Source organism: Macaca fascicularis, chromosome 14 (genome assembly GCF_037993035.2).
Source record: "Macaca fascicularis isolate 582-1 chromosome 14, T2T-MFA8v1.1".
Lineage (NCBI taxonomy): Eukaryota > Metazoa > Chordata > Mammalia > Primates > Cercopithecidae > Macaca > Macaca fascicularis.
This window is the reverse complement of record NC_088388.1, coordinates 5,622,700-5,648,970: the sequence shown is the minus strand read 5'-3', so window position 1 is coordinate 5,648,970 and position 26,271 is coordinate 5,622,700. Positions and strand designations below refer to the sequence as shown.

Sequence of the window (26,271 nt, the reverse complement as noted above, 5' to 3'; positions counted from 1 at the left end):
TTGGCTGCAAGTTATGAAATGTTTATTGATATACATTTTACTGTCTTTTATAAAACTTCCTTTGGCTACATTGGGCCACTGTGCACCATAGTGCCAGTCCCCAGGTGGCCAGGGCGGAACCAGTGTCCACTTTCAGGTGGGGGCTGGAGCCAAGAGGCTGTCCAGGAGCTGCCCAGTGGGTCCTCATGGCCTGCGGGATACCTGAGTGCTCCCGGAGGCAGCCCAGGACTGGCCCGCCCCAGAGTCAGAAAAGGCAGGTCAACGACCCAAGGCGGCCAAAGGTCCTTCCTGTCTCCAGCACCTTGACGTGACCAGAAATCCCCCCCATCAAAGTCACCAAATGACTTGACCGAGGGTCTGCAGAAAGACTTAGCTACAAGGCATGTGAACCAGAACCTTCTTCCAGACACCATTTCCTTCGGATTTGTTCACCGATGCTGCCTTGAGAGGATCGAACCTCGGGAACAATCCCAAATGGCAGGGACGAGCTGCTGGCTTGGCGCTGGCTGGGACACGGTCAAGGAGGGCTGACCCAAGAGGCAGAGGTGGCTGGGCTGGGTGACCACCTCCTCACATTTACCGACCAGCCTGGGGCAAGGAGGGGCCCCACCACCTAGGGGCAACTTCTGTACAACGGGTCTCTAGGGGAGCAGAATGGCTGGGGGAGCCGGGCAGGGACCACAGCGTCTGTTTGCAGGTGGCTGCCCAGTCTTCCAGCCACCCATGGAGTCCCCAGCCCAGGGAGAAGGAGGCCCGAGGAGAGGAAACACGTTTCTTCTCCTTTGTGGACTCAGAGGCAGGTGCCCATCTCTGTCCCAAGGCAAAGGGTCCTGGAGGCCGCTTCCTGCCCCTGCCTCCTCCAGGCGCTGGGCTCTCAGGAGGCGTTCCCCGGGGGGCACTGCATCTCCATGGTGACCGTGTTGGGCGTGCTGCCCCCGGCCTCCCCCAGCTCAGCGCCGTCCCGCAGGGCCCGCTGGAAGACCACCCTGAGCGGCTCCCACAGCCGCTGCGACTTGTCCCTCCCGGCCAGGAAGTAGACGACGGGTTTGGCGCTGCTGTTGATGCAGATGCACAGGTCGGTGACGTACTCGGGGAAGGGGGCCGGGATCTGGAAGACCCAGAAGAGGAACCAGTCGATCCCTAAGTAGATGGAGGACACCAGGAAGACGGAGACCATGGCCAGGATGACATGGTTGAGCTTGGCAGAGCGCTGACGCCGTCGGGCCCGGCACTCCACGTGCAGGATGAGGGCCAGGCAGGGCAGTACCATGAGCGGGCAGCAGAGCAGGAACAGGAGGATGCCCAGGAAGATGTCCATGTGCCTGCAGGCCGCGCCCGGGGCCCCGCGGCCCAGGAACACGCAGAAGTAGTTGTGCAGGCAGGTGACCAGGAGGGACAGGACCCACAGCAGGGCGCACACCACGGCTGACAGGCGCTTGGGCCGCCGACGCCAGTACCAGGAGGGGAAGATGACTGACGTGCAGCGCTCTGTGCTGACGGCCGGCAGGAGGCTCACGCCGGTGAGGAACATGCACAGCCCCAGGACTCGGCACACGCTGCGGATATAGTCGGCAAACGCGCCCAGGAAGCCCCCCGTGTTCAGGATGGAGAACACCGCCTTGCTGAAGAGGTAGCCCACGTCGGCACTGGCCAGGTGCAGGAAGTAGATGGAGAAGGGGTTCCTCTTGATGGAGAAGCCGAAAAACCAGAGGACCAGCCCGTTGCCCACCAGGCCACACAGGCAGAGGAGCAGGAAGATGTAGTTCATGACGGCCGGAGGCGGCAGCATCGTGATCTGCTCGATGGTCAGGAAGCCCCGGCTGTAGAGTTCCGGGGCCTCGCTCGTGCCAGGGCACATCTGCACAGGTGCAGAGGGGGACACCTGTGATGCCGGCTGGTCCCCACCCGCAGATCTGCACCTGGGACCTAGCGTGGGGGGCTCCCGATTAGGGACTTGGGGCAGGGAGGGGGTCTGTAGGGCAGTGGCTGTGGAGCAGGTAACTGGCTGCAACTCTATTCTCAAACATCCCGACCCCAACCCATGTGAACTCTCTGTCCCAGAGTCTCGAGCTAGCAGCACAGAATGGTGCCTATAGGAGTGGGGGTAGCACCAGACAGTGCCCAGGAAGGGTGTCAGGCTGCCCACCGGTCAGAGTAGACTGTCCAAAAAACATCCAAGTCACACAAGAAAAAAATTGCAGAGCCTTTCTTTCTTTCTTTTTTTTTTTTTTTTAGGAGTCTCACTCTGTCGCCCAGGCTGGAGTGCAGTGGCGTGATCTCGGCTCACTGCAACCTCTGCCTCTCAGGTTCAAGCGATTCTCCTGCCTCAGCCTCCTGAGTAGCTGGGACTACAGGTGCATGCCACCACGTCCGGCTAATTTTCATATTTTCAGTAGAGACGGGGTTTCACCATGTTGGCCAGGCTGGTCTCGATCTCTTGACGTCAGGAGATCCACCTGCCTCAGCCTCCCAAAGTGCTGGGTTTATAGGTGTGAGCCACCACGCCCAGCCGAGCCTTTCCATTTTTAAGAAGATCAAAGAGACATGACTCCAAAACACAGTGATAGAATCCTAGATTGCAAGAATAGTACAACGCCCACCAGTACTTCACCTCAGTTCAGTCATCCTTAACCCTTTACCACAAGTGCTTTCTCTCTATCTCTTGACAGATAGACTTTTTTCCCAGAAAGATCTGAAAATAAATCCAGAATCCTGGATTATACGCTGGATCTCAACAACTGCTGGAAAGGATATGGTTGGGATCACTGGGGAAATGTGAGTATGGACGGTGCAGAGATAGTGGCATTGCATCACTGTTGCAGCTTTTGAATGTGACAATGTACCATGGATACGCACATTTTCACTATGTGACTGCAGGAACGTCCTTGTTCTTAGAAGATACAGGCTATTTGGGCGTCAAGGGCTTGGTGTCTGCAATTTCCTTTCGTTTGTTTGTTTGTTTTTGAGACAGAGTCTCGCTCTGTCACCCAGGCTGGAGTGCAGTGGCGCGATCTTGGCTCACTGCAGCCTCCGCCTCCCAGCTTCAAGCAACCCTCCTGCCTCAGGCTCCTGATAGCTGGGATTACAGGCACATGCCGCCATGCCCCGCTAATTTTTGTATTTTTAGTAGACACGGGGTTTCATCATGTTGGCCAGACTGGTCTCAATCTCTTGACCTCAGGTAATCTGCCTGCCTTGGCCTCCCAAAGTGCTGGGATTGCAGGCGTGAGCCACTGGGCCCAGTCTTGCAATTTACTTTCAAATCATTCTGGGAAAAAGTCTATCTGTCAGGAGATACAGAGAAAGCACTTGTGGTGAAGGTTTAATGATGGCTGAGCTGAGGTGAAGTACTGGTGGGTATTGTACTATTCTTGCAAAATCTTGCAAGGTTTCAAAAAACACGAAACTATTTGAAGAAATAAAATCACTTGTAAGTTACATTTAAAGAAAAAAAAAAAAAAACAAGTGGACCTCGGCCTTCCCCGAAGCCGGACCCTGTCCTTTAGTGGGATGAGAGGTGGCTCCCTGATGAGCCAGGGTTGCCCTTGGGGTTTCCAGATTGTGGGAAAGTCCAGGGGGTCCCTGGGGTGGGGGAGAGGCAGCAGCTGTTTATCAAGCTGCAGGGAAGCATTTCGATACTTTAACCGTTGGTGTGGCTGTAAGAGTGCATCCCAGTGGAGTATCCGTCCTGCCCTCAGCGTCTAGGCGTCTGTATAAATGCATGCAGGTGGGCCAGGTGCAAGGAGTAGATGAGGGGGGCACAGTGGCAAACCCGAGAGCCCCTCTCGAGAGTGAAGGGGGCGGCCTGCTGTGCTCCAGCCGGTGGGGGCCAGGGGTTGGGTGGGCTGGAGTGGCTGATGGTCCTCCCCCGCTCCCTGAAGAGAAGCCTGAACTCTAGACTGGAATGTGAAATACCCGATCTTTAAATGTTAACATTTAAACACGCTGTGCGGGCCAAACAACCCATCTCTCTACAGGCCGGCTGCAGTTCTCAGGCGGTCCCCTCCGACCTCTCCTCCCAGAGGCAAAGGCTGCCTGCCTGGAGAACGGTCACTCCCCTTCCCATATCCAGCATCTCCCCCACAAGCCTGGCTTCTGTTCCCACTGCTCGGGGCTCCCTAACAAAACAAAAGACAAGGTTATGAAGGCAGGATCCATTCTGCCGCCTTCAGGTGACTCCCAGCTCCGGCAGAAAGCTGGGTCCTGAGAGACTGTTCTCGGGGTTGGACACCCTGTTGTAAAGGGAGGAACCTCCCAGCCTGCTCAGGTCAAGGGGAGCCTGAAAACAGGACTGGAGGCGTTAGCAAACCTCTGGGGAGACTCTTCGAGGTCAGGGCAAGCACCGTAAGGGGGCCCTGCTCCCTCCCTGCCATTCTCTAAATATCGACTCAACCTCTCTGCCGGTCTGTTCGCCCCAAATCCCACTCCTTAGCTTCTCTTTCCTGTGGGTGACCTAGACACGCTTCTGGGTTGGGGAACTAGACCATAGGATCTGGTGCCCAAACAGGCCCAAGAGGACCAGCTCAGGCGCTGGGAAAGAGCTGGGCTTCAGGGGGCTGGATGGAGGCGGTCAGCTAACTCAGTGCCTCTTGCACGCATGCATGCTGGAAAAAGTCTGCAATCCCCTCCTCGGAGTCAGAGGGGGAGGCCGGGTGAGTCACTGGGCGTGTAGCTGCCGTGACCAGCCACATACTGCCTTGTAAAATGCCTGCTCTGGAGCCCGGCCCCACCCCGAGCTCTGCCTTTGCGCTGGGAGTTTCTGCAGACGGACCCACCCCACCCACCAGTCCAACCTCTGCCTCCTGCAGCCGCCACTCCACAGCGGTCACTACGGGGAGGAGGGAGAGGGCCCAAGGGTGTGGGGCCGAGATCCCGGGGGCTGGGCTGGAGTCCCCACTCTGCTCCTGACCTAGGGGCTAATCCCAGTCAAGTTACTACCTGGGTATAAGCCTCAGTTTCCTCAAATGCAGAAGAGGATGGACAGGGATTCAAGAGATCCTTCCAAGTTGAGAGCGAAGGAAATCCCAGACTTTTCAAGGGACTCAGAGAAGTAGGGGACTAGGCTGGCTGAGGGTAGGAAGAGGGTCAGCCTGGAGGGGTTGTCAGAGTCTCAGGGTGGGTGACTCATGACTAATGGACCCTGGCCTGGGGCAACACTCTCAGGGTGGCCCTCGGACCCGCAGGGCTCCACGGAACACATGACATCAGGGCCACCTTGGAGTCAGTGTCCCAGGCTTCCTGGCCCGCCTGGATGTAGTAAGTAGCTGACTGCCCCACCTCTGCTGGGAAGAGATGAAACAAGACCTTGCGAGGATGCTACAAGGCGACCCCAGGGTCAGCACAGCGAGGGACCTTGAGGGTGTCCAGTCCTGGTGCTTGCCTCACTGATGAGGACAGGAGGGTAGGAGGGTCCAGGGAACTGGTGCCCAGCCACATAGCCCAGAGGAGCCCACTGCCCACTGTGGGTCCAGAGCTGGAGAGTGGGGCCAGGAACTGGGGGATAGGGGAGGAGATCCTGGGCTGGGTCTGTCCCTCCCACCCACACCCGTCTGGGCAGGACCGGGGCCCTTCACCTGTGGCACTTGCCTTGTCCCTGTTGCCGGGATGGGCCTCCCAGGAGCAGTTTCCAGCCATCTCCAGGCCTGGCGCGTCTGGGTCCCTGCTGGCAGCTCACCAGTCTGCACACCCACCTGGCGGAAGCCCAGAGAGAGGGTGGACGAGGGCAGCAGGGACCCCTCCCCTTCCTGGACCCCCATGCCTAGGCCCCCAAGGCCTGCGGTTCTCAGCTGTCACCTTAGAGGAAAGGCAGTCACCCCACTCCCTCAGAGGCAGGGGCGTTGTGGGACTGTCCTGGTGAGATTCTGGAGGTCACCCCTGCGGCACGGCCCCCTCCTGCCTGTGGACTCCGCGTCAGCCCCACTGCAGCTCACTGGAAAAGCAGCCCTCTCCTTTCCCTCTTCTTGTGGGAGTTCTGGGGCCAGGCTGCTTTTGGAGACATACATTTATTTACCCACACACATTTTTGGGGCACTTCCTTTGTGCCCTGCCTGGTGTGGGACACGGGTTTCCCAGCAGTCGGTCCCAGAAGGAGGAGCAGGGGAAGAGGGAAGAGGGATCATTTCTGGCAGGGGGGACCTGCTGGAGGAGGAGGGCTCTGGCTGAGCCGGTGTTTGTAACATGCTAAGGCACCTGGCCTTTCCCCTACAGTGCCTGAGAGGCAAGACAGCCCGGTCATCAGCGTCACTGTCACCACCACTTACCCTGCCAGCCGGCCTACACCCATCATCTGGTTTGGTCCTCATGACCAGCTAGGGGCCAGGTATCCTCATGCCCCTTTGATGGGCGCTCCTGAGCTTAGAAGGTGAAGTCACCTGCCCAAAGGCACACCCAGAGCCATGCCATGCCCTGCAGCTTTGCAATTTGTGTCTCGAGCAGCTGCCGTAGGGAGGGGCTGCTGGCCTAAGGAGGGGAAGCTGCACCCACCCTAGGGTTGCCAATGGAGGCCTAGGGAGGGGGGCGACCCTGCTGGAGGCTGGTCCACCTTGGCCGGCCACATCTCATGGGTCTGCCTGCCTTGGGTCCTCTGGAATTGATCCCTGTCCCCCAACCTGAGCTTCCCCCTTGGAGGAAGCTTCTCTCCGTGGAGCCCTGTCCCCCTTCCCCGCAGAGAAGCATCTATTACTCCCTGCTGTACTGGGGGGAAACTGAGGCTATGAGCGGAGAAGGGACTTGCTGGGCACAGCTCGGGTCGCAGGCTGCCGGGCCCCTCCTTTCCCAAGGGGAGAGCTAGGCAGCCCGCTCGGCTCAACTCCCCGGAAATTCTTTCCTCTGTGCCGCGCGGGTCCGCCCGGCCTCAGCCAGCCACGCGCCCCCGCCCGCCGCCCACTCCTCCCGCCTGGGGGCGGGCCGTGCCCCTTGCCTCCGCGCCCACCATTGGCTGGAAGAGGTGGCCGTCTGCGCGTGTGGCCCGCCCCCTCTTTAACCCTTGGCCTCCCGGAGCTGGTGGCGCAAGTGCAGCCCCAGGGGCCGCTCGCGGGACCCGTCCCACCCAGTGGCCTGGGTCCCCTCGGCCCCGCGCAGCCGGACCGCGCCGCTCTGGGCCTTCAAGGAGCATTTGCGGGCACCTGTGCCTGGCCTACGGGTGACTCAGCCTGGGGTCTTCGGGGTGCCCCATGTGCCGGAGTGAGCCAGTGCGTTGCTGATGTGTGTGCATTGGGCTTGCAGATAGCTGGTGCTGTGACCTGTGTGTCTTTAGTCTCCCTCCTTGGACTCCAGTTGGGCCACTGTGCCATTGCCACAGACAGGCCGTACCTTCTCCACACTCTGGGGCCTGTCCGAACTTTCCTGCCCTGCAACCCCAGACCTACCACCTGCCCTCATCCTTCCGGGCGCCTGGTAAGAGCCCCCAAGCTCTCTCCACTGCCCTTACTCTTTTTGGTGGCCCTTCTCGACACCCACCACCCCAGGTCTGGGCCCCCAGCCTTGTTTCCAGGGATGTCCTGACTCACAGGAGCCTCATCCGTTCACCCCGGCCAGGCTAGACCCCAGCCACAGCCAACTAGTACCCCAAAGGCAGTGGGCTGGGGCCCCCCCACGCTGCAGCTGGGCATGCAGTGGGGGCCCCCAGCTCCCCTCTCTACCATCTGCTTCCCTCCATTATGTGGGTGTCCTGTGCGTTTGTCCTTGTCCTGCCAGGGACAACCTGAAAAGCAATTTCACTCATGCACAGAAAGATCTAGAAGCCAGTGGACCCCAGATGGGCCATATTAAAGGACATGTGTGTGAAACGTGTATGGGGCGAGCGTGTGAGTGCATGTGTACGTGTGTTCCTCTGGGTGGGATCTGGGCTATGACAGAACTAGTGTCTACTGAAGCTGACTCAAAAAAGCTGCCAGTGCAGCTCACACCTGACCCTCCCCTCGGAGCAAGCCCAAGGGTGGCCTGGCTACCTGTCAGCCTCCTGCAGCCTTGCCCGCAGGAAGCTCCTCCTCTCCCTTCACCCCTACCCCACCATGACCCAGCCCCGACGTGCCTGGGGCTGTCCCAGCCCCTTTCCTTAGCCGCTTGGGCTGCCATCAGAGGGGCCTGTCTCGCTCCCGCTCCCGAGGCACAGAGCCTCTGTTTTCCTCACTCCAGCCCTGGAGTGCCCTGCTTAACAGCTTGGATTGAAGAGGCTTGTCTGGGGGGACTGAGACCTTGCAGATCATTCCAGGAACTGCCTCCATCCAAGGCCAACAGCTTCATCAGGCCGCTGGCCTGGGAGAAGGTGGGACTGCAGCTCCAACATCCTGTGGCTGCCCACACGAACCCCCCGTGTGCACCCCAGGGCTGAGAGCAGGGGGAGCCATCTCCCTGTTTGGGACACTGCCTGCTGGGTGTTCCCTTCCAGCCCCTCTCGAATGCATGCTTGAATGGCCAGTGAGGTTGGGGGAGGGACCAAGAGGGAGTCCTCATCCCCAGCAGCACAGAGCAGGAGCTGGACAGTGGGGCTGGGGGTGAGGCCAGCTGGGAGGGGTCAGGTCCTGCCACAGGAGGGAGACTTTTAAAGTTCCTCCATGGCCCAGGAACCCTGGAGCCTCAGGAGTTGCAGGGGAGCTTCTCCAGTGGGTGACAGCCTCTCTGGGGTCTCAGGGCTCTCTGCTTGGGGCCTTAGGATTTCTGGGAGCTGCCTGCCCTGACAGCGTCCACCTCTCTGCCCCGACGGTGCCCGCGTCATTTTCCTTCCCTGCCTGGCCCTCACCCTGCAGCCCCGGTTGCTGGAACACCCTCCCCTGGACCCTGGGCCCCTGGAGCTACCTGCAGCTGTCCTGGTCCGCAGAGGCCTCCTTTTGTGGAGGGCTCTTCCTGTGGCTCCCGCCTCCGGCCGACCGACCCGCCGGGGCAGCAGGCCAGCGCCGAGCACGGCCGGAGCCTCGGAAAATGCGAGCTCAGAGTAGAGCCCTCGCCTGCTGGAAGAGATGGCTTTGGAAGCAGAACCCGCCCCAAACCCAATTCCTGGCCCGGCAGGAGGGGGAGGGGAGGGGAGTAGGAGGAGGGGCTGAGCAGGGATGAGGCTTCAGGAAGGAATGCCCCGCTCAGGAGCCCCCCCAGAGCCCCACCGGGAACTCATCTCTCCGCCTGGTGACGTCACGTTGGCCCGAGCACTGCTGCCCGAGTCCAGCTGTTCATCTCCCTCGCATTCTGCTGCTCGGTAAGGCTGCCCAGGAGAGGGAGCACCGGCTGTACACTTGCCTGGCGCCTTTGGTCTGCCCCCAGTGGGCATTTCGGGGCAGGCTGGCCCAGGAGGGGCTAGGCCCCACCCCGTTGTTTTAATTTACTCAGGGCTGATACAGAGCGGTGGGGGGCAGCAGGGCGAGGGCTCCATGGAGGGGCAGCGCAGAATTGGCAGAGGTGGGCAGCACCGCCCAAGCGGCACCCCTCCCCCCTCCCACCCGGGACTCGGCATGGGCCCCCTGGGGGCTTATGGAACCAGGAATTCCCTTTTCCCCAGCCCTAATAGCAATCAGATGGCGCAAGTGGAAAATCACGGCGCTCGGCGAGCAAGCTGGAAATTGGCGGGCTGTGGTGCCTGGTGCCTGTGCTGCTCTGCAGGAGGATGAGTCAGGCCCCCTTCCCCATTGAGCCCCTGGAGGGGGGAGTCCTGGAACGCGTTCATGCCTGGGGCACTGAGCATTGGTAGGGGTGGGGGTGCAAAGTGGGGGGTGCAGGAGCCAGCAGGGTGGCCAGGAGGAGGGGGTGATGAGAGGGCTCCCCTCCTGCCCTGGGCCAACTTCCTCAGGGTCCAGGAAGCCCAAGGGAATTCTGAGCTTTCCCAGCAGGAGCGTAGTGCCCAGACTGGGAGAGGTGTGCCTCTGTGGGCTTCTTGAAGGGAAACGAGAAACACAGCTGCCTTTGCACCTGCGCTGGGAGCTGCCCGCCTCCTGCTCGTCCTGCCCACGTGCAAACCTCACCGTGGAAGAGGGAGTCTCGCGCTGCTTCCCGCATGACCCAGCTGGCCTCCTGGGGTCTGTTTTTCAGGGATGGGCTGAGGAGGGACTCTGGGATCCTGGAGGCTCACGGGCCATGCCTGAGGCTGAGAGAGAGGCTGGAGGCAGCAGGCAGGGTGGTGACCCGTCCCCTCTTCTCCAGGGCAGCCAGCTGGGGCCCAGCTGGAACGTTTGTTTACATGGGGTGGCCGGGGGAGGCTGAATCCCGGCAAGTTCCAAGTGTAATTGCATTTGGACACTTAAAAGGAATTGTGTGAAGTGGGCAGAGGCTCTTAAGTCCACCACCTTATTTGGTATGGAAATTTGTTTCTCTCAAAATAAGCGAGAGGCGCTTGTAAACGGGAAGGTCGTCCTGGCCTGGGTTTGTGGAGTCCCCTTACCGTGGGCTTGGTGTGTCCGGCTGCTCTGACGCAGTACCGCAGACTGGGGGCTTATCGGTGCAGGCGTTTCTTCCCATGGCTGCGGGGGCTGGAAGGCCAAGATCAAGGCACCCACAAATTCAGCGTCTGGTGAGGACCCAGCCTCTCACTGCGTCCCCATGTGGTGACCCCTTTCAGGCAGGCGAGGAAGCTCGATGGGGTCTCTTTTAGTGGGGCATTAATGCCATTATGAGGCCCCACCCTCATAACCTGCTCTTCTCCCAAACGCCCCACCTCACACCGGAGATTAGATGTCAACATATGAATTCAGGGCAGTGGGGCAGCGGGGCAGGGGCAGGGGGTGGGGCCACAAACGTGCAGTCTGCAGCAGCCACCCTGGGGGTCTCTCCCCGCCCTCCGGGGGAGTGGTGGGGTGTGTGGGGGGGTACCCGGAGGTCCAGTGCAAGGAGTTCCCGTGCTGCCTCCAGGCTTGGGTGACCTTGGACAGTTTTCTTTCCACCGGGGACCTTGGTTTCCTCAGCTGTCAGATGGGAAACGGTAATGACCCACAGGGTTACAGCAAGGAGGGATCGGACGCCTGGAGGAAGAGCTCTTCGTGCACCTCAGCAACGCCGCTCCCTGCTCCAGGCGTCCTGCTGGTGCCATTCCCTCCCAGCGAGGCTCAGGGCTCTGGCTGACGCTGAGAATGGGGTATGGCCCCTGCTCGTCCAGCCTTCACTTTCTAAACAGCCACCACTTGCCGTCAGGAGTCCTCCCCTGCCCTCCCAGTAGAACGTTGTTTTTAATCATCCTCTGCCAAGGGCCTCATGGTCCTATGCCTCTCCCCATGTCCCCTCCTGAGGTTGCAGGCCTGGACCCTCCTCTGTTGGGGGGTCCTTGGGGGAAGGAGACCGCAGAGATGTCTCCCTACCAGGTGCTTCTGTTGCCTACGGTTGCCCTGCTGCTCCCTGGACAAGGGGGCGGGTGTGAACCAGTCCTTGTGGCCCTCTGCAGCCAGCACCATCCTCAGTAAAGACTGCAGCTATTTCCTGAGCACTGCTGGGTGCCAGGCACTGTGGTCCGTGCTGATGAACAGGACAGGCGAGGTCCCTGCCCTCCGGGAGCTGATGTCCAACAGAGAGGCAGACCAGGTCAAAGGAAACACAGTAAAACGCACCTGCAATGAAGAAGGTGTGCAGGGCCATTTGGCTGGCGTGGTGGCTCACACCTGTAATCCTAGCACTTTGGGAGGCTGAGGCGGTTGGATTGACTGAATTCAGGAGTTCAAGACCAGCCTGGCCAACATCATGAAACCCTTTTTATACTAAAAATACAAAAAATGAGCCGGGCATGGTTGCACACACCTGTAGTCCCAGCTACTTGGGAGACTGAGGCATAAGAATCACTTGAACCTAGGAGGTAGAGGTTGCAGTGAGCCGAGATCTCGCCACTACAGCACTCCAGGCTGGGTGAGAGAGTGAGACTTTGTCTAAAAAATAAAGGTTGAACCAAGGCCTAGCTGTCTTTCCTAATAGTGAAAGGGATCCCTCTCCTTCCGCTCTGTTCCCCTCCTCCACTAGGCTGGGCCTTTCTGTGCTGGAAGGTGCATCTTGGGAATCTCAGGAAAAGTCCACATTATCCTCTGTCCTGCATATGGTAGACCATTCATTTGTTAATTTGTCCATCTGTCCATCTATCCACCCACTCATCTACCCACCCGACTACCCATCTACCTACTCATCCATCCATGCATCCATCCATCCATCCATCCATCCATCCACCAGACCATCCATCCATCCATCCATCCACCAGACCATCCATCTATCCATCCATCCATCCATCCATCCATCCATCCATCCATCCATCCATGCATCCATCCATCCATCCATCCATCCATCCATCCATCCATCCATGCATCCATCCATCCATCCATCGACCCATCCATCCATCCACCCAGCAAACCATCCATCTATCCACCCATCAATCCACTCATCAATCCATCCATTTATCTATCATCAATCCATCCATGTATCTATCAATCCATCCATTCATCCATCTAGCCTTCCACCCACCCACTCACCCATCCACCCATCCATTCATTCTTACCTTAATTCAACACATTTTTACTGAACACCAGCAATGTTGGTGCTAGGAAAAGAATTGTGGAAGAACCAGACACAGGGCATGGGGAGCAGGTGATAAATAGAAACAACTGAACACAAGAACTCCAACCTGTGATTAGTGCATTGAGAAAACCAAACAGGCTTAGTGGCAAAAACTTAGGTGGTAGGCAGGGAGGAATGGGAGGTGGGCTGAATAGTGGCCCCTAAAGATGTTGATGTCCTAATCTCCAGATCCTGAGAACATGTGACTTTACCCTGGCCAAAGGGACTTTGCAAATGGGATGAAGAGTCTTGAGATGAGAGCATCATCGTGGATTATCCATGTGGGTCCCATGTCATCACAAGGGTCCTTGTAAGAAGGAGACAGGAGATCAGAATGAGTAGTGGGCCATGTGTTGATGTGAGGAAGGGGCCACTAGCCAAAGAATGCAGGCTGCCTCTAGAAACTGGAGAGGACAAGGGAACAAGCTCCAGAAAGAACCAGAAACAGAGCCTCCAGAACAGAGCCTCCAGAAAGAACCAGCCCTGCCAACACCTTGACTTTAGGCCTCTGATTTCTGGAACTCTTACTAGAGTTACTTGTGTTGTTTAAGCCACTAAGTGTGTGTCATTTGTCATAGCAGCCACAAGAAACTAATCCAGGGGGATGGCCAGGCCTGATTAGCTGGCGTGGGGCTGGAGGCTCCTCTACAGAGATGATGCTTGCACTGAGACCTGAAGGAGAAGGAGAAGGAGGTGGCCGCTCACGCAATTGTCAGTTTGCCATGCGGATGCTCTTTTAACAAGACTTAATCTTTTAGTGGAGAGGTGCAAGGAGTTTATTTGGGGGGTGACCCCAAGAAACATTACAGGGAAGAGAAAGAATTTTGAGAATTCCCTCCCACCTTGCTTTGAGGGGTCTTGTCTTCAGCTCACCACTGCCCTTGCCTTCTTTGTGGATTATTGTGGCAACAGACACCTGCAAACCCTAGGTCGGTCCTCAGCGAGGGTGGCTTGGGCAGCCAGAGACAGCCTGAGAACAGCTGCCAGGATGACTGTCGGACCCTCAGGGGCCTGGCGGGAAGCTCACTCCTGCTCTGGGGCATCCAGAGAGGGAGACCAGAGTTGAAGTCACGCTGAACACTGAGGTCACGTGCGGGCTTTTCCTCTGGGCCTGCCACTGGCACGCCTGTGCAAACCAAACTCAAATATGTCTTCAGATCCAATCCAACTTCGTCACAGTTTCCCCTGGGACTGGTGCAAAACTGGTACAAAACTCTTTGCTTTCTCAAGTCTGAGAGATCTGGGGTCTTCTGTTTGGGGGAGACCATGTTTCCGAAACTTTTTATCAGAAGCAGCTACTTCCAGACAAAACTTCCTATTGTTCAGCCTTGAATGCATCTCTTGAATCTGGAATTTCCCCAACGCTTGATTCCACGGGATGGCTGAACAGATGACACTGGCTGGGGGGTGGGTGTAGGTGTGTTGGTGTGTATATTTCAAGTCACTTTTGCTTTTTAAAAAATATTTAATTCCAGGATCATTTTTTAAATTGTGATAAAACGTGCATAATATAAAATTTATCTTTAGCCGTTTATATATATTTTTTTCTTTAGATGGAGTCTAGTTCTGTCATCTAGGCTGGAGTGCAGTGGCACGATCTCAGCTCACTGCAACTTCTGCCTCCCGGTTTCAAGTGTTTCTCCTGCCTCAGTCTCCTGTGGAGCTGGGATTACAGGCGCCCACCGAACCCAGCTAATTTTGTATTTTTAGTAGAGACAGGGGATTTCACCATATTGGCCAGGCTGGTCTGAAACTCCTGACCTCAAGTGATACACCCGCCTCGGCCTCCCAAAGTGCTGGGATTACAGGCATGAGCCACTGCACCCGTTCCCATTTGTCCCTTTATCCACATCTGGGTCATGTCCATCTCTCTCCTTCCTAAGCCACACCTGCCTTGCACATTCTGTACCTTAAATGCTAGGTATAGGGCTGACAGCTACGAACACACATCAGATAGACTAGGAATGGGAAGAGGGAAGGAAAAATAACTCAGTAATATGTACCATGTATTCACACCAAAGCAGGGGTGAAAGCACACGTAACCGCCGCGAGCCTTGTTCCTATGATTCCAGCTGGGCAGATAAGGCCTCCTTTCCCCGGCACGTTCCCATTGCCTTTGCCCTCCTGCCATCTCAGCTTGTCACTGTTCTTGGTCTGGTGAGGTGATCCAGGCCTTCTTTGTTGTTGTTGTTGTTGTTGTTGTTTTTGAGACGGAGTCTGGCTCTGTCACCCTGGCTGGAGTGCAGTGGGGCAATCTCAGCTCACTGTAACCTCCGCCTCCCTGGTTCAAGTGATTCTCCTGCCTCAGCCTCCCGAGTAGCTGGGACTACAGGCATGTGCCACCACGCCAGGCTGATTTTTTGTATTTTTAGTAGAGATGGGGTTACTACTAACCAGGATGTAGGCCTTCATTCTCGAAGGATCTGTGCCCTGGGTGGGGCTGCCTCTTTTGCATTGCTGTAGTTTCTTATGAATTTTTACCATGGGACACCGGAGTGCTAAGGGATGAGTCAGAGAATCTCCTGGATTCTAGGCACGGGTCTCCCATTGCATCATAGCAACCCACTTTCTCCTGGAGTCAGGGCCAGCCACCTCAGCCAGTGCCGTGATCCCCTCTGTGCCAGTGGGCTCAGGGCTTGATGGTTCAGAGCCTACACTTCATCCTGTAGTCCCACAACGTGTCATCGCCTGCCACGGAAAGGCGGCGATGTGTCCAAAAATTGTTCCTTGCTTAGGATGATGGGGAACTTGGCAAGACAGAATTCAGTGGGTACAAACCTATGGGTCCATCGCATTTGTGGAAAACTAAGTTTCTTGATCAGCAGCAACGCGCGGGGAGCACAGTAATGACCTGTAAGGTCCCATACGCCCACGGATGGGGGTTCTGGAGGAAGCGTTGCAGGCAAGGAAGACAAATCCATATTCAAAACGAGTGATTGGCCGGGTGCGGTGGCTCATGTCTGTCATCCCAGCACTCACGTCTGTCATCCCAGCACTTTGGGAGGCCAAGGCAGGCGGATCACGACGTCAGGAGTTCGAGACCAGCCTGACCAACATGATGAAACCCCGTCTCTACTAAAAATACAAAAAAAAAATTAGCCGGGCGTGGTGGGGCGCTCCTGTAATCCCAACTACCAGCCTGGGCGACACAGCGAGACTTCATCTCAAAAACACAAAACAAAACAAGTGATTATTCCAGAAAAAACAAATTTCTGCCCCTTCCACAGTGGAATTAGTCCAAGGAAATCAACCTGCCACGCACGAGGTGGCTGGCGGTCCCCTGGGGAATGATGTCCCATCATGGGCCTGTAGGATCTCAACAGTGATTGTAGATGGATCTGCCTTGGCCGGGGGAAGCTCACATGGCTGAGCTCACGGGAAACCAGGTGGCCAGAGAAACAGGCTGAGCGTCATCCACGGAATAGGTCATCCGGTCCACCTGTTTAGTGAGAGCCTTCTCTGTGAGGCTGACCGGCGGCCAGTATTTACATGGGATACAGAGAACTATCTCCTCCCTTGTGCCCATTAAAAGGGATTCGCCTTCATGCCTCTTCCCAAGACCTTGGATTAATCGTCCGGTAGTGTTCCTTCCAAGCTCCGGACGGGTCATTGGGTCCTGCCAATGAGTCAGTGTAGAGCCACATCTCTCACCATCTCTCCTTCTATATAAAGTGAACAACCAGGTACACTGTTTGCAGGTCTGTCCCCAGACACTTCAAGGCCACCCTTCCTGGGGCTACAGCTCTGGCTGCCCACTTTCAGGCGATGCCAGCAGAGCCATACGTAAAACAGGCCTGGAGTTTTTTCTTCCTTGGTCAGCTGGTCATAAGGGACTCCTATGAGATCATTCGTGTGGATGGAGGGGGAGGAGCTCTGCAGCGAAGGGGGTGCCACAGGAGTCTGGGCCATCTGCTTATGCAACTGACTTCAGGAGCCACTCAAGTCTGAGCTCATGTGGCCCCCTTCCACCTGATCACGGTGCTGTGGCACACATCACGTGTATCCTGTGTTGGGTTGGTTACCGTCTAGTTTCAGATGGGCAACTCACATCCTGTGGGAAAATGTGACACATTTAGTCTTTTCTAGGGTCCAACAGCAAGCCAGAGGCTGTTTTCCTTTTTTTTTTTCTCTCTCTCTTCCTGCCTTTCTTTCTCTTTCTTTCTTTCTTTTTTTCTTTCTTTCTTTCTTTTTCTTTCTTTCTTTCTCTTTCTTTCTTTCTTTTTCTCTTTCTTTCTTTCTTTCTTTTTCTCTTTCTTTCTTTCCTCTTTCTTTCTTTTTCTTTCTTTCCTTCCTTCCTTCCTTCCTTCTTTCTTTCTCTCTCTCTTTCTTTCCTTCTTTCTTTCTTTCTCTCCCTCTTTCTTTTTCTTTCTTTCTTCCTTCCTTCCTTCTTCCTTTCTTCCTTTCTTTCTTTTTTTTTTTTTTGACAGAGCCTTGCTCTGTCATCCAGGCTGGAATGCAGTGGCCTGATCTCGGCTCACTGCAACCCCCGCCTCCTGGGTTCAAGTTATTCTCCTGCCTCAGCCCTCCAAGTAGCTGGGACTACAGGCGCCTGCTACCACGCCTGGTTAATTTTTGTATTTTTAGTAGAGATAGGGTTTTACCATATTGGCCAGGCTGGTCTTGAACTTCTGACCTTGTGATCTGCCCTCCTTGGCCTCCCAAAGTGCTGGGATTATATGCGTGAGCCACCACACCCGGCCTTTTCTCTTTTTTGTTTTTGAGACAGAGTTTCACTCTTGTCACCCAGGCTGGAGCGCAATGGCGCCATCTTGGCTCACTGCAACCTCCGCCTCCCGGGTTCCAGCAATTCTCCTGCCACAGCCTCCTGAGTAGCTGGGATTACAGGCACCTGCCATCATGCCCGGCTAATTTTTGTATTTTAGTAGAGACGGGGTTTCACTATGTTGGCCAGGCTGGTCTTGAACACGTGACCTCAGGTGATCCGCCTTGGCCTTAGCCTCCCAAAGTGTTAGGATTACAGGCGTGAGCCACGGCACCCGGCCCAGAAGCTGTTTTTCAAAAGGAGAATAGTTATCTTCAGAAGAGGACATGTCTTTGCTCTAAAATCCCAATGGTCTCTTCTGTGACACCTGTTGGAGCCTGCCAGAGGCCTCATACAGAGTCCCTACCTGCCCCGGACACCTCCAGATCCACTGGATCTGTTGGGTCACTTGGCCTCAATAGCACGACAGCTTGAAAGCAGCCTGGATGTACTGCAGAGCCTCCTCTCATCCTGGGTCCTGAAACTGGCAGCAGCCTTGCAGGTTACCAGTGAGTCCGCCGGAAGAGCACACCTGGATGAGGCGTAAGCTGCGCCAAAACCCAGAGCCCCGCCAAAGGTCACACCACTTTTTTAACAGGAGGAGGTGCCTGGTCTTCCTCTTCAAGGGGCTATCTCAACACGCCCCACACCATCGTACCCCTAGAAACGTCACTGAGATGTTAGGCATTTTGTGGGGCTCATTTCCCACTCGCTGACATGCATGTGTCTTGCCAAGATGGCTCAGGTATTTCCTGATTCTTGTCAGGTCCAACGCATGCATGCTATCACTACGGTGGACCAGTGTGTCAGCCTGTGGAATGGTGAGGTAACGGAAGTACTCCAGAACTAGCTGGGACAGAGGGCTGGGGAGTTGGTAGGCCTGAGGTAATGGGGCAAAGGTATTTTGCTGTCACTGCCCAATGGAACAAGCTGCTTGTTTGTTTCTATTTTTTTCTTTTTCTTTTTCTTTTTGTGTGTGTGTTCTGAGACAGTCTCGCCCTGTCGCCCAGCCTGGAGTGCAGAGGTGCAATCTTGTCTCATTGCAACCTCTGCCTCCCAGGTTCAAGCAATTCTTGTGTCTCAGCCTCCCGAGTAGCTGGGATTCCAGGCATGCACCACCATGCCCAGCTAATTTTTGTATTTTTAGTAGAGATGGGGTTTTGGTATGTTGGCCAGGCTGGTCTTGAACTCCTGACCTCAAGTGGTCCTCCGCCTAGGCCTCCCAAAGTGCCGGGATTACAGGCATGAGCCACCACGCCTGGCCTGTTTCTGTTAAGTAATGAGTATAGAGATAAAAGAATTGGTATTAAGTGTTGGGAGCTGTGTTGACTTGCTCCATAAAAACATTACATCCAGAAGAGCACAGGAAGTTGCAGTTACTGCCTGACTAAGTTCACAGTATGACTTTTGGTTTTCCATGTTGAGAGAGAGAGGCAGGGCTGGTGGCGTCCATGTGGCCCTTTCTACCATAGTAGCCCTCACCCTACCAGTCAAGGAGCCACTCCATAGCTTCTGCACGACTGAGTGCCTTTTCCACTGTACTTTCCAGAGCCAGAAAATAACTATAGGGTGGGTCTCAGGGCCTGCGGAGCCTCCCGTGAGACGGATCAGAACAAACCCCATTCATTGCTTGATCTCCAAAAGCCCGTGCTGTGACTGTGGGACCGCAGTGGCTGTGTGTGTCAGGCAGAACGGGTACCGCTAAGACTCAGTGCCCTGTGACCCCCCTCCCCTCTGGGTATTTGCCTTTCCACAGTCACCCTTCCCAGATAAATGGCACAGGTCCCTTTGGGAACAGCAAGGAAAATGTGTGTACCTTGTAAATGCTTGGAGCAGCGTCCTTCCTCAGTGAGACCCAGCCCCACTTTATTCAAGGAGCTCTGGGTAAAATCTGGGAACTGGGTCGGGGCGCCGAGCCTCCACCACAGTGACTTGAGTCAGCTGCCTGTTCACAGATCCCCTTGATCAGGTCAAGTAAGATCTTAGTACATTGCCCAGATATTAGGCCGAACGATGTTAAATTGTAGTGTTTCTTGTTGAAAATGGTGAAACAGCTGGGCACAGTAGCTCGCACCTGTAATCCCAGCACTTTGGGAGGCCAAGGCGGGTGGACCACGAGGTCCCAGCTACTCGGGAGGCTGAGGCAGGAGAATCGCTTGAACCCAGGAGTCAGAGGTTGCAGTGAGCCGAGATCACGCCATTGCACTCCAGCCTGGGTGACAGAGTGAAACTCCGTCTCCATAAATAAATAAATAAATAAAATCATGGGTCACCACCGCTCCAGGTTTCAGTTGCTGGAATGGGCCAACTCTGACAGCCACTCCCAGCTGCCGAGCGGACACATGGAGCTCAGAATCTCTGGCGAGTGCACCATATCAAAATAATTAAGCCCAACCCGACATTACTTTCTTTCCCCCAGTCTGACACCCTTAGGGTTTGTTCTCATACAGATTTCCTAGGTTTCTGCCAATATGAAGTGGAAATGACTCCTAATTATTTTGTTACGTATAGCACATCTTCCTGGGTCAGATTTTGTGGCCACATTCCTGGAGCTTGCTGGGATTGCGGTTTAGTTACAGATCTAGAAGCCGGAGGTGGTAGGGGCTTTTGAGGAAGAGTCTGCCCTAGGATTAGAATCTTCCCAGATGGAATCCGTTCCCCATCAGTGCCCTGACTTTCACGGAAGAGAAGCTTGCGGCCCTGAGTTCAAGCACAGAGTAGTCGAACTTGATTCTATTTTGCCACCCAGGGGATCAGAGTTTGGGGTTGGTTTTTTTGATCTCTCAACTCAGTGGCTACAAGAGATACGGGCTTCCTTTCAGGCACCAGTGGAGGTTTTCTGGTACTTTAGGTCTTGAACTGGATATTTAAAGCCCTGAGCTCTTATTTTTTTCCCCAGCAAATTCTCCAGTGCGATAGGAAGTGGCCGCCAACTTCACAGGATGCAAACTCTTTATTTTACCAGCACGTTCTGTTGCAACAGCTACCGTCGTCCATTTGCCTTCTGCAGGCCCTTGACTCCATGTGATCGCTGGTGAAGACTGCAGCAAGCTTCCCACACCTTCCCCAGCCCCCGCCTCCAGCTCCTCCTGCATTTGTGGAAGCCCTGATTTCTACAGTAAGCCCCTTTTTCTCTGGAATGCATGGAGTGGCCCTGCTTTCCTTTCCCAACTCAGATGGATATGGTGTTTAATTTTTTAGTTTTAAAAAAATTTCTTTTTGAGATAGGATTTCGCCCTGTCACCGAGGCTGGAGTGCAGTGCAGTGGCACGATCACAGCTCTCTGCAGCCTCAACCTCTGGGCTCAAGCGATCCTCCCGTCTCAGCCTCCCAAGTAGCTGGGACTACAGGCACGCACGACACCTGGCTAATTTGTTGTATTTTTTGTAGAGATGGGGTTTCGCAGTGTTGGCCAGGTTGGTCACAAACTGCTGGGTTCAAGCGATCTGCCTGCTTCAGCCTTTCAAAGTGCTGGGATTACAGGTATGAGCTACCTCCCTCCCTTCCTTCCTTCCCTCCTTCCTTCCTTTCTAGATGAGAGTCTTGTTTTGCCCAGGTTGGACTTGAACTCCTGGGCTCAAGCGATCCTCCCTCCTTAGTGCCCGAGTAGTTGTGACCGCAGGCAGGAGTCCCTGCAGCCTGCTTTTCCTAGTCTGTTTCTCTTAAGGCTTTACTTGTGGTACTCATTTGCCCTTCTACTCCTTTCAGTTTCAATATTCATTTCTTAATTAGTTTTCTCTTTTATTTAGATGTCTTTCTGCTTTCATCATCTCTTTACAACTTTTCCTTTTCACCAATTGCTTCATTTCTGAGTTTTTCTAGTTCTGATTTATGCTATTTTCCATAACTTCTATTAGTTTCTTAATATCTAAAATCATAGATACTATGATTATCTGTGTTAAAGTGACTGCTTCTCTCTGTTTTGAGGACGTGTCCTTTGGGCACACCATTGTTGGCTGGGTAGAGCTGTCATTCTGCTCCTTAGTCTCTCTCTTTTATTTTTATTTTTATTTTTGAGATGGAGTTTCACTCTTTTTGCCCAAGCTGGAGTACAATGGCAAGATATTGGCTCACAGCAACCTCCGCCTCCCGGGTTCAAGCGATTCTTCTGCCTCAGCCTCTGAGTAGCTGGGATTATAGGCCTGTGCCACCATGCTCGGCTAATTTTTGTATTTTTAGTAAAGGCAGGGTATCACCACGTTGGTCAGGCTGGTCTCGAACGTCTGACCTCAGGTGATCCGCCTGCCTCAGCCTCCCAAAGTGCTGGGATTACAGGTGTGAGCCACTGTGCCCAGCCTGTCTCTTTCTTTTTGAGACGGATCTTGCTCTGTCTCCTAGGCTGGAGTGCAGTGGTGCGATCTCGGCTCACTTGCAACCTCCACCTCCTGGGTTCAGGTGATTCTCCTGCCTCAGCCTCCTGAGTAGCTGGAATTACAGTCACACACCACCATGCCTTGTGAATTTTTTTTTTTTAGTAGAAACGGGGTTTCACCATGTTGGCCAAGCTGGTCTTGAACTCCTGACCTCAGGTGATCCGCCTGCTTCAGCCTCCCAAAGTGCTGGGATGACAGGCGTGAGCCACCGCGCCCGGCCTGTCTCTCTTTTTGTATAACGCCTCTGTATGGGTTTGGACAACACTTCCTGTTGATCATTCGTCCCCCACAGTGAGACGCCTCTTTCTGATATCTCTGGGGGAAAGATGGGCCAGGATAGCTCCCTCGAGAGCGCCCTCTGTTATTATTAGGTTGGTGCAAAAGTAATAAACTGCAATTACTTATGCACCAACCTAATAGTTCTGAGAAGAGATGGTAAATACAGCCCCTTGCTTTCTGCAACCTGCTGCCTCTGCTCTCTTCTCTCCCTTTTATTGGGACCTGTTTTCCTTTCTGCTTCTGCCCTGGTCAATTTGGATTCTACTACCCCCAGCAACATCTTCTCGGCGCCGGGCTTTGTCTTGCAAGTGAGTTGCACTTGGTTAATTTCAAGAGTCCGTGGCCCAGTCGCTCCCGCACCATCTGCCTTGCTGCTTTCTCCTTGCAGGCGCCTGTGAGTGGAAGGAAGGCTGTGAGTCTCCCTGCTTTGACTCTTGTTCTCTGACTGGACCATGGGCTTTCCAGGGAGTACCTGCTTGTGATTTGGGGGTCTCTCCAGATCTCAGGATCATCAGAATCCCCCTCTGCATTGACTTCTCTCCTCTCCCTCTCCTGCGGTTGCTGATACCATGCAAGGCTTGTGGCTGTCAGTGACTTGTACCCACCTGCTTGTGTGCTGTGGACACCTTGCCACCTAGTCTCACTGTGGCTGTTATCCAGAGGTTTTTGGTTTTGCTATCCTAGGTGCTCTGTCAATCGTTGGGGAATTGGGGGAGGTAAAAAAACTACGGCATCACTGTCCCATCTTCCCAAAATTGCTTTTAAACCCACTTACCGAAAAGTAGCAGAAACATTCATTATAAAAGCCGCAGTGTGGATGGCAGCTCCCAGTGTTTTTCAGGGGAAATGAGGAGCTCCAAAGAGCAGAGCATGACATGTCTCAGGGCCTGGCCTCTGTCTTGAGACTGCAGAGACCCTACGGATAGAGCTGTAGGCAGGGCTGCCCTGTCCTGTTGCTGGGTTGTGTACTCCTCAAGTGCCCTTGGCTGAGAGGGTAAGTGGGGCTGAATGCCAGCCCGTGCTCCACCATGCTGAGTCCTGGGTCTGGTCCTGGCATGCACCCCTCCCACCTTGATAATGCACGAAGGCCCTAGCAGCTTTCCTGACTATAGGGCAGGGTGTGGCTGCGTGGTTTTGAGGCTTCCTTCTGCAGGTGGGCGGTGGGGACGGTCCCTGCAGGGAGGTCTGCAAAGCCCGAGTTCTCTCCCTGAGATGGGGAGAGCCACCGCCACGTTCCATGCGTGTCCTCCCAGGTCTGAGCTTTACCAAAGTCGCTTCTGGTAGAAATGCAGAGCTCCCTCACCTCCGTCCTGACCCGTGCGATCTTCAGCCTCATCTGGGAAAGAGGCTTCCGGGAACAGGAGCAGGGGGACCCTCAGCCAAGCCAGGAGCTGGATGAATTATGCTGGCTTGGCCCAGCCCAAAGGGGCTCCAGGTAGAGAGGGACCGGAGAGCCACAGTCCTCCTGGAGAACTTTCCCCAACTTTCCAGCCCCTGCCCCGCCATGGACTGCTGGGGTCCCTGGTTGGTGCAGGCCCTTTTCCGCCTCTTAGTTTGTGATCACACTATTTTCCTTACCACTGTCTCTTGGAAAACTTCCATGCATCCTTCAGGGCCCAGCTCAGATGTCACCTCCTCCAGGAAGCCTCCTCATGAAGCCTTGCTCCTTACCCCAAGCTCAGTTTGTCGCTTCCGTAAGCGCTGCTGCTCCTGACTCCATTCAACACGCATGGGTTCAATCGTGCAGCCAACCAACGTTTGCTGAGCAGCTACTATGTTTTGAGTCTCTGTGTGTTACCCTGGGGTAAATGAGACTGACCTGGCTCCTGGCCTCGGGGGGTGTGCGGTGAGATTGTCCCTGTGGTGAGCTTGTTTGCCTCTCCCCAGGGATGGGCACCATGGCAGATATGCTGCTGACCCCAGTGCCCAGCAAGGAGCTGGAACGCAGGAGATGCTCAGTGGGGGTTTGGTGCGTGGTGAATGTCCTCGGCGTGGAGGACTCAGCCAGCGCAGCAGGGGAACAGAGGCTGTCTCTGGCATCAGTCCCTGAGTAGCTTCCTGGTCCCGGCCGCTGGGCTGGGGGACATTGCCCACTCTCCAAGCTGCTCACGTACATTACTAGCCACGGGAGATGGGTGAGGGCTTCTCAGCTCCACAAGGGCAAGCTGCAGTGACAGAGTAGGCCTTGCCCATGAACTGCCAGGGCCCCCTAGCCGAGATGAGATCCGCCCCTGGCAGGCCGTGGAAGGACGAGCCCTCCCTGAGTGCGTGACCCCCAGCCCCGCCCGACCTCAAGTCTATCCCGGAGCCTCCTCTCCCACCTCCGGGCTCTGGGTCCCCTGCTGTAAAACGCCCGCAAGGCCGGCTCCGAGTCTGGTCCCAGGGCAGCTGTGGCGTTGGCCTTGGCCCCGCCCCACCGGGTCTCACTCACCCTCAGCTCACCACAAAGCCCTGAGGTGGGTCTCCTGTGGAGCCCCTTCCTGTGCCGGAACCCCCCCAGACTTTTCTCTCGCAGCCTGGGGCTCATTGTCTGAGGGCAGGGTTACCACCTTTAAGACATCGTGAGGTTCGGCCACCTCAGAGCAAGCTGCCCCCACCGTGGCTCCTCTTCAGGCCCAGCGGGGAATGGCTGCTTGCACCAGGTAACCGCAGCCCAGTCTCAAGCCATCGCGTCCCAGAGGCACCTGGTCCCCCTGGAGCATCGGCCTCCTTCCTCTCTAATCTCCCCAGGCCTCCCCCAGGGGCCTCTTAAAAGCACAAATCCCACATGTTTCTCTCCCTTGCTCAAGACCCTCTGGTGGCCTTCTCCTTGCTCACGGAGTGAGGTCTAAACCTCTCAACACGGACACCAGGCCCCACGGGGTCTGCAGCTGCCCCTCACTTCCTCTGGGTCGTCTCCTCTCAAGCTCACGGCTCCCAGCACTTCCCCTGCCCACTGAAGCTCCTCCTGCCTCCCTGTCTGTACCCAAGGCGTGGCGGACCCTCATCAACCTTTGGACTTCAGCTGGAGCAGCGCCTCCCCCCAGAGGCTCTCCCCGTTTATCTCATTTAAAGATGGCCCTGCTGCGTGTGCGCTTTTGAAAATTGCACCATCATTCACTTACTATAAAATGGGCTCTTTTGAAAGGATACCCTTCAATGGTTTTTAGTATATTCACAAGGTTGAAAAACCATGACCACTTTCCAATTTCAGAATGTTCTCATCACCCCAAAAGGAAACCCCTTCCCTGTTAGCAGTCTCTCCCTCTTCCTCCCTCCCCCCAGGCCCTGGCAACCGTAAAGCTGCTTTCCCTCTCGGGACCTGCCTATTCTGGACATTTTGTATAAATGGAATCACGTAATATGTGGCCTTTCGAGCTTCCTTCACTCAATGTCATGTTTCCAAGATCCACTCCCATTGAAGCCGGTGTTGGTGCCTCACTGCTTTCTGTGGGCGAATAACACACAGTCTGGGGGGTGGGTTACGTTGGTTCCTTTCATCAGTCCCTTTGTAGCACAGGTCCAGTTTGTACCTTTTATTTTTATTTTATTTTATATTATTTTATTTTTGAGATGGAGTCTCGCTCTGTCTCCCAGGCTGGAGTGCAGTGGCACGATCTTGACTCACTGCGAGCTCTGCCTCCTGGGTTCAAGCAACTCTCCTGCCTCAGCCTCCTTAGTAGCTGGGATTACAGGTGAGCACCACCACATCTGGCTAATTTTTGTATTTTTAGTAGAGACGGGGTTTCACCACGCTGGCCAGGCTGGTCTCAAACTCCTGAGGTCAGGTGATCCGTCTGTCTTGGCCTCCCAGATTGCTGGGATTACAGGTGTGAGCCACTGCGCCTGGCCTGTACTTTTTATTTATCTGTGTGCTTGTTTTTATTTTTGTTTTAATAATAATATAAAAAATTCGCCGTGTGCAGTGGCTCATGCCTATAATCCCAAAACTTTGGGAGGCCAAGGAGGGAGAATCACTGAGCCCAGGAGTTCAAGACTAGCCTTGGCGACATAGCAAGACCCCGTCTCTACAACCAAGAAACAGAATAGCTGGATGTGGTGGCACACGCCTGTGGCCCAGCTACTTGGGACTGAGGTGGGAGGATGGCTTAAGCTGGGGAGGTCAGGACTGCAGTGAGCTGTGATTGTGCCACTGCACCCCAGCCTGGGCGACAGAGCTAGACCTTGCCTCAAAGGAAATAAATAAATAAACAGAAAAGAAGATGAGTGAAAGTCCTAACTGCCTTTGTCTCTAAAAACCTTTTTTTAGAGACAGTCTCGCTCTGCCGCGTGGCTGGAGCTGCCATGCCCACAGCTCACTGCAGCCTCAAACCGCGGGTGCTGGGTGTGTGGGGAGTGTGGGGAGGG

At 55.2% G+C, this 26,271-nt stretch overlaps 1 protein-coding gene and 1 long non-coding RNA gene across 14 annotated transcripts; one reads left to right on the top strand and one right to left on the bottom strand.

Annotated features, from left to right (window-relative positions):
* Window positions 1-10,203, bottom strand: MRGPRF (MAS related GPR family member F). Of its 11 annotated transcripts, none has more exons than XM_074012982.1 (4): window positions 9,951-10,203; window positions 5,794-5,982; window positions 5,574-5,690; window positions 1-1,858 (listed from the first exon to the last, which is right to left on the bottom strand). In XM_074012982.1, the coding sequence occupies exon 4, from the start codon at window positions 1,856-1,858 to the stop codon at window positions 875-877; it is 984 nt and encodes a 327-aa protein (XP_073869083.1). In that variant the 5' UTR covers window positions 5,574-5,690; window positions 5,794-5,982; window positions 9,951-10,203; the 3' UTR covers window positions 1-874. The 11 variants fall into 11 exon arrangements, with proteins under 11 accessions (XP_073869083.1, XP_045228221.2, XP_065383913.1 ...); XM_045372286.3 differs by having other exon boundaries at window positions 5,587-5,690; XM_065527841.2 differs by lacking the exon at window positions 9,951-10,203 and adding an exon at window positions 8,797-8,959 and having other exon boundaries at window positions 5,587-5,690; window positions 5,794-5,985.
* Window positions 8,059-25,265, top strand: LOC123568812 (uncharacterized). Of its 3 annotated transcripts, XR_012422959.1 has the most exons (8): window positions 8,059-8,266; window positions 8,748-9,190; window positions 20,283-20,390; window positions 20,663-20,755; window positions 22,199-22,232; window positions 22,313-22,918; window positions 23,178-24,566; window positions 24,714-25,265. It is a non-coding gene; the product is annotated as an uncharacterized lncRNA (long non-coding RNA). The 3 variants fall into 3 exon arrangements; XR_012422961.1 differs by lacking the exons at window positions 20,283-20,390; window positions 20,663-20,755; window positions 22,199-22,232; ... (1 more) ...; window positions 23,178-24,566; window positions 24,714-25,265 and adding an exon at window positions 9,491-10,495; XR_012422960.1 differs by lacking the exons at window positions 8,059-8,266; window positions 20,283-20,390; window positions 20,663-20,755; ... (2 more) ...; window positions 23,178-24,566; window positions 24,714-25,265 and adding an exon at window positions 12,700-14,028 and having other exon boundaries at window positions 9,022-9,190.
* Window positions 25,266-26,271: the final 1,006 nt, after the last annotated feature.

What these genes read in the sequence shown, in the direction of transcription:
- MRGPRF (XM_045372284.3), bottom strand. Translation starts at nt 6,302, where the DNA reads ATGAGGACCAAACCAGATGATGGGTGTAGGCCGGCTGGCAGG. An exon ending in GGTGTAGGCCGGCTGGCAGG is followed by an intron (nt 5,691 to 6,260) that starts GTAAGTGGTGGT and finishes GGCTTCCGCCAG; the next exon opens with GTGGGTGTGCAGACTGGTGA. An exon ending in GGACAAGGCAAGTGCCACAG is followed by an intron (nt 1,859 to 5,573) that starts GTGAAGGGCCCC and finishes GCACCTGTGCAG; the next exon opens with ATGTGCCCTGGCACGAGCGA.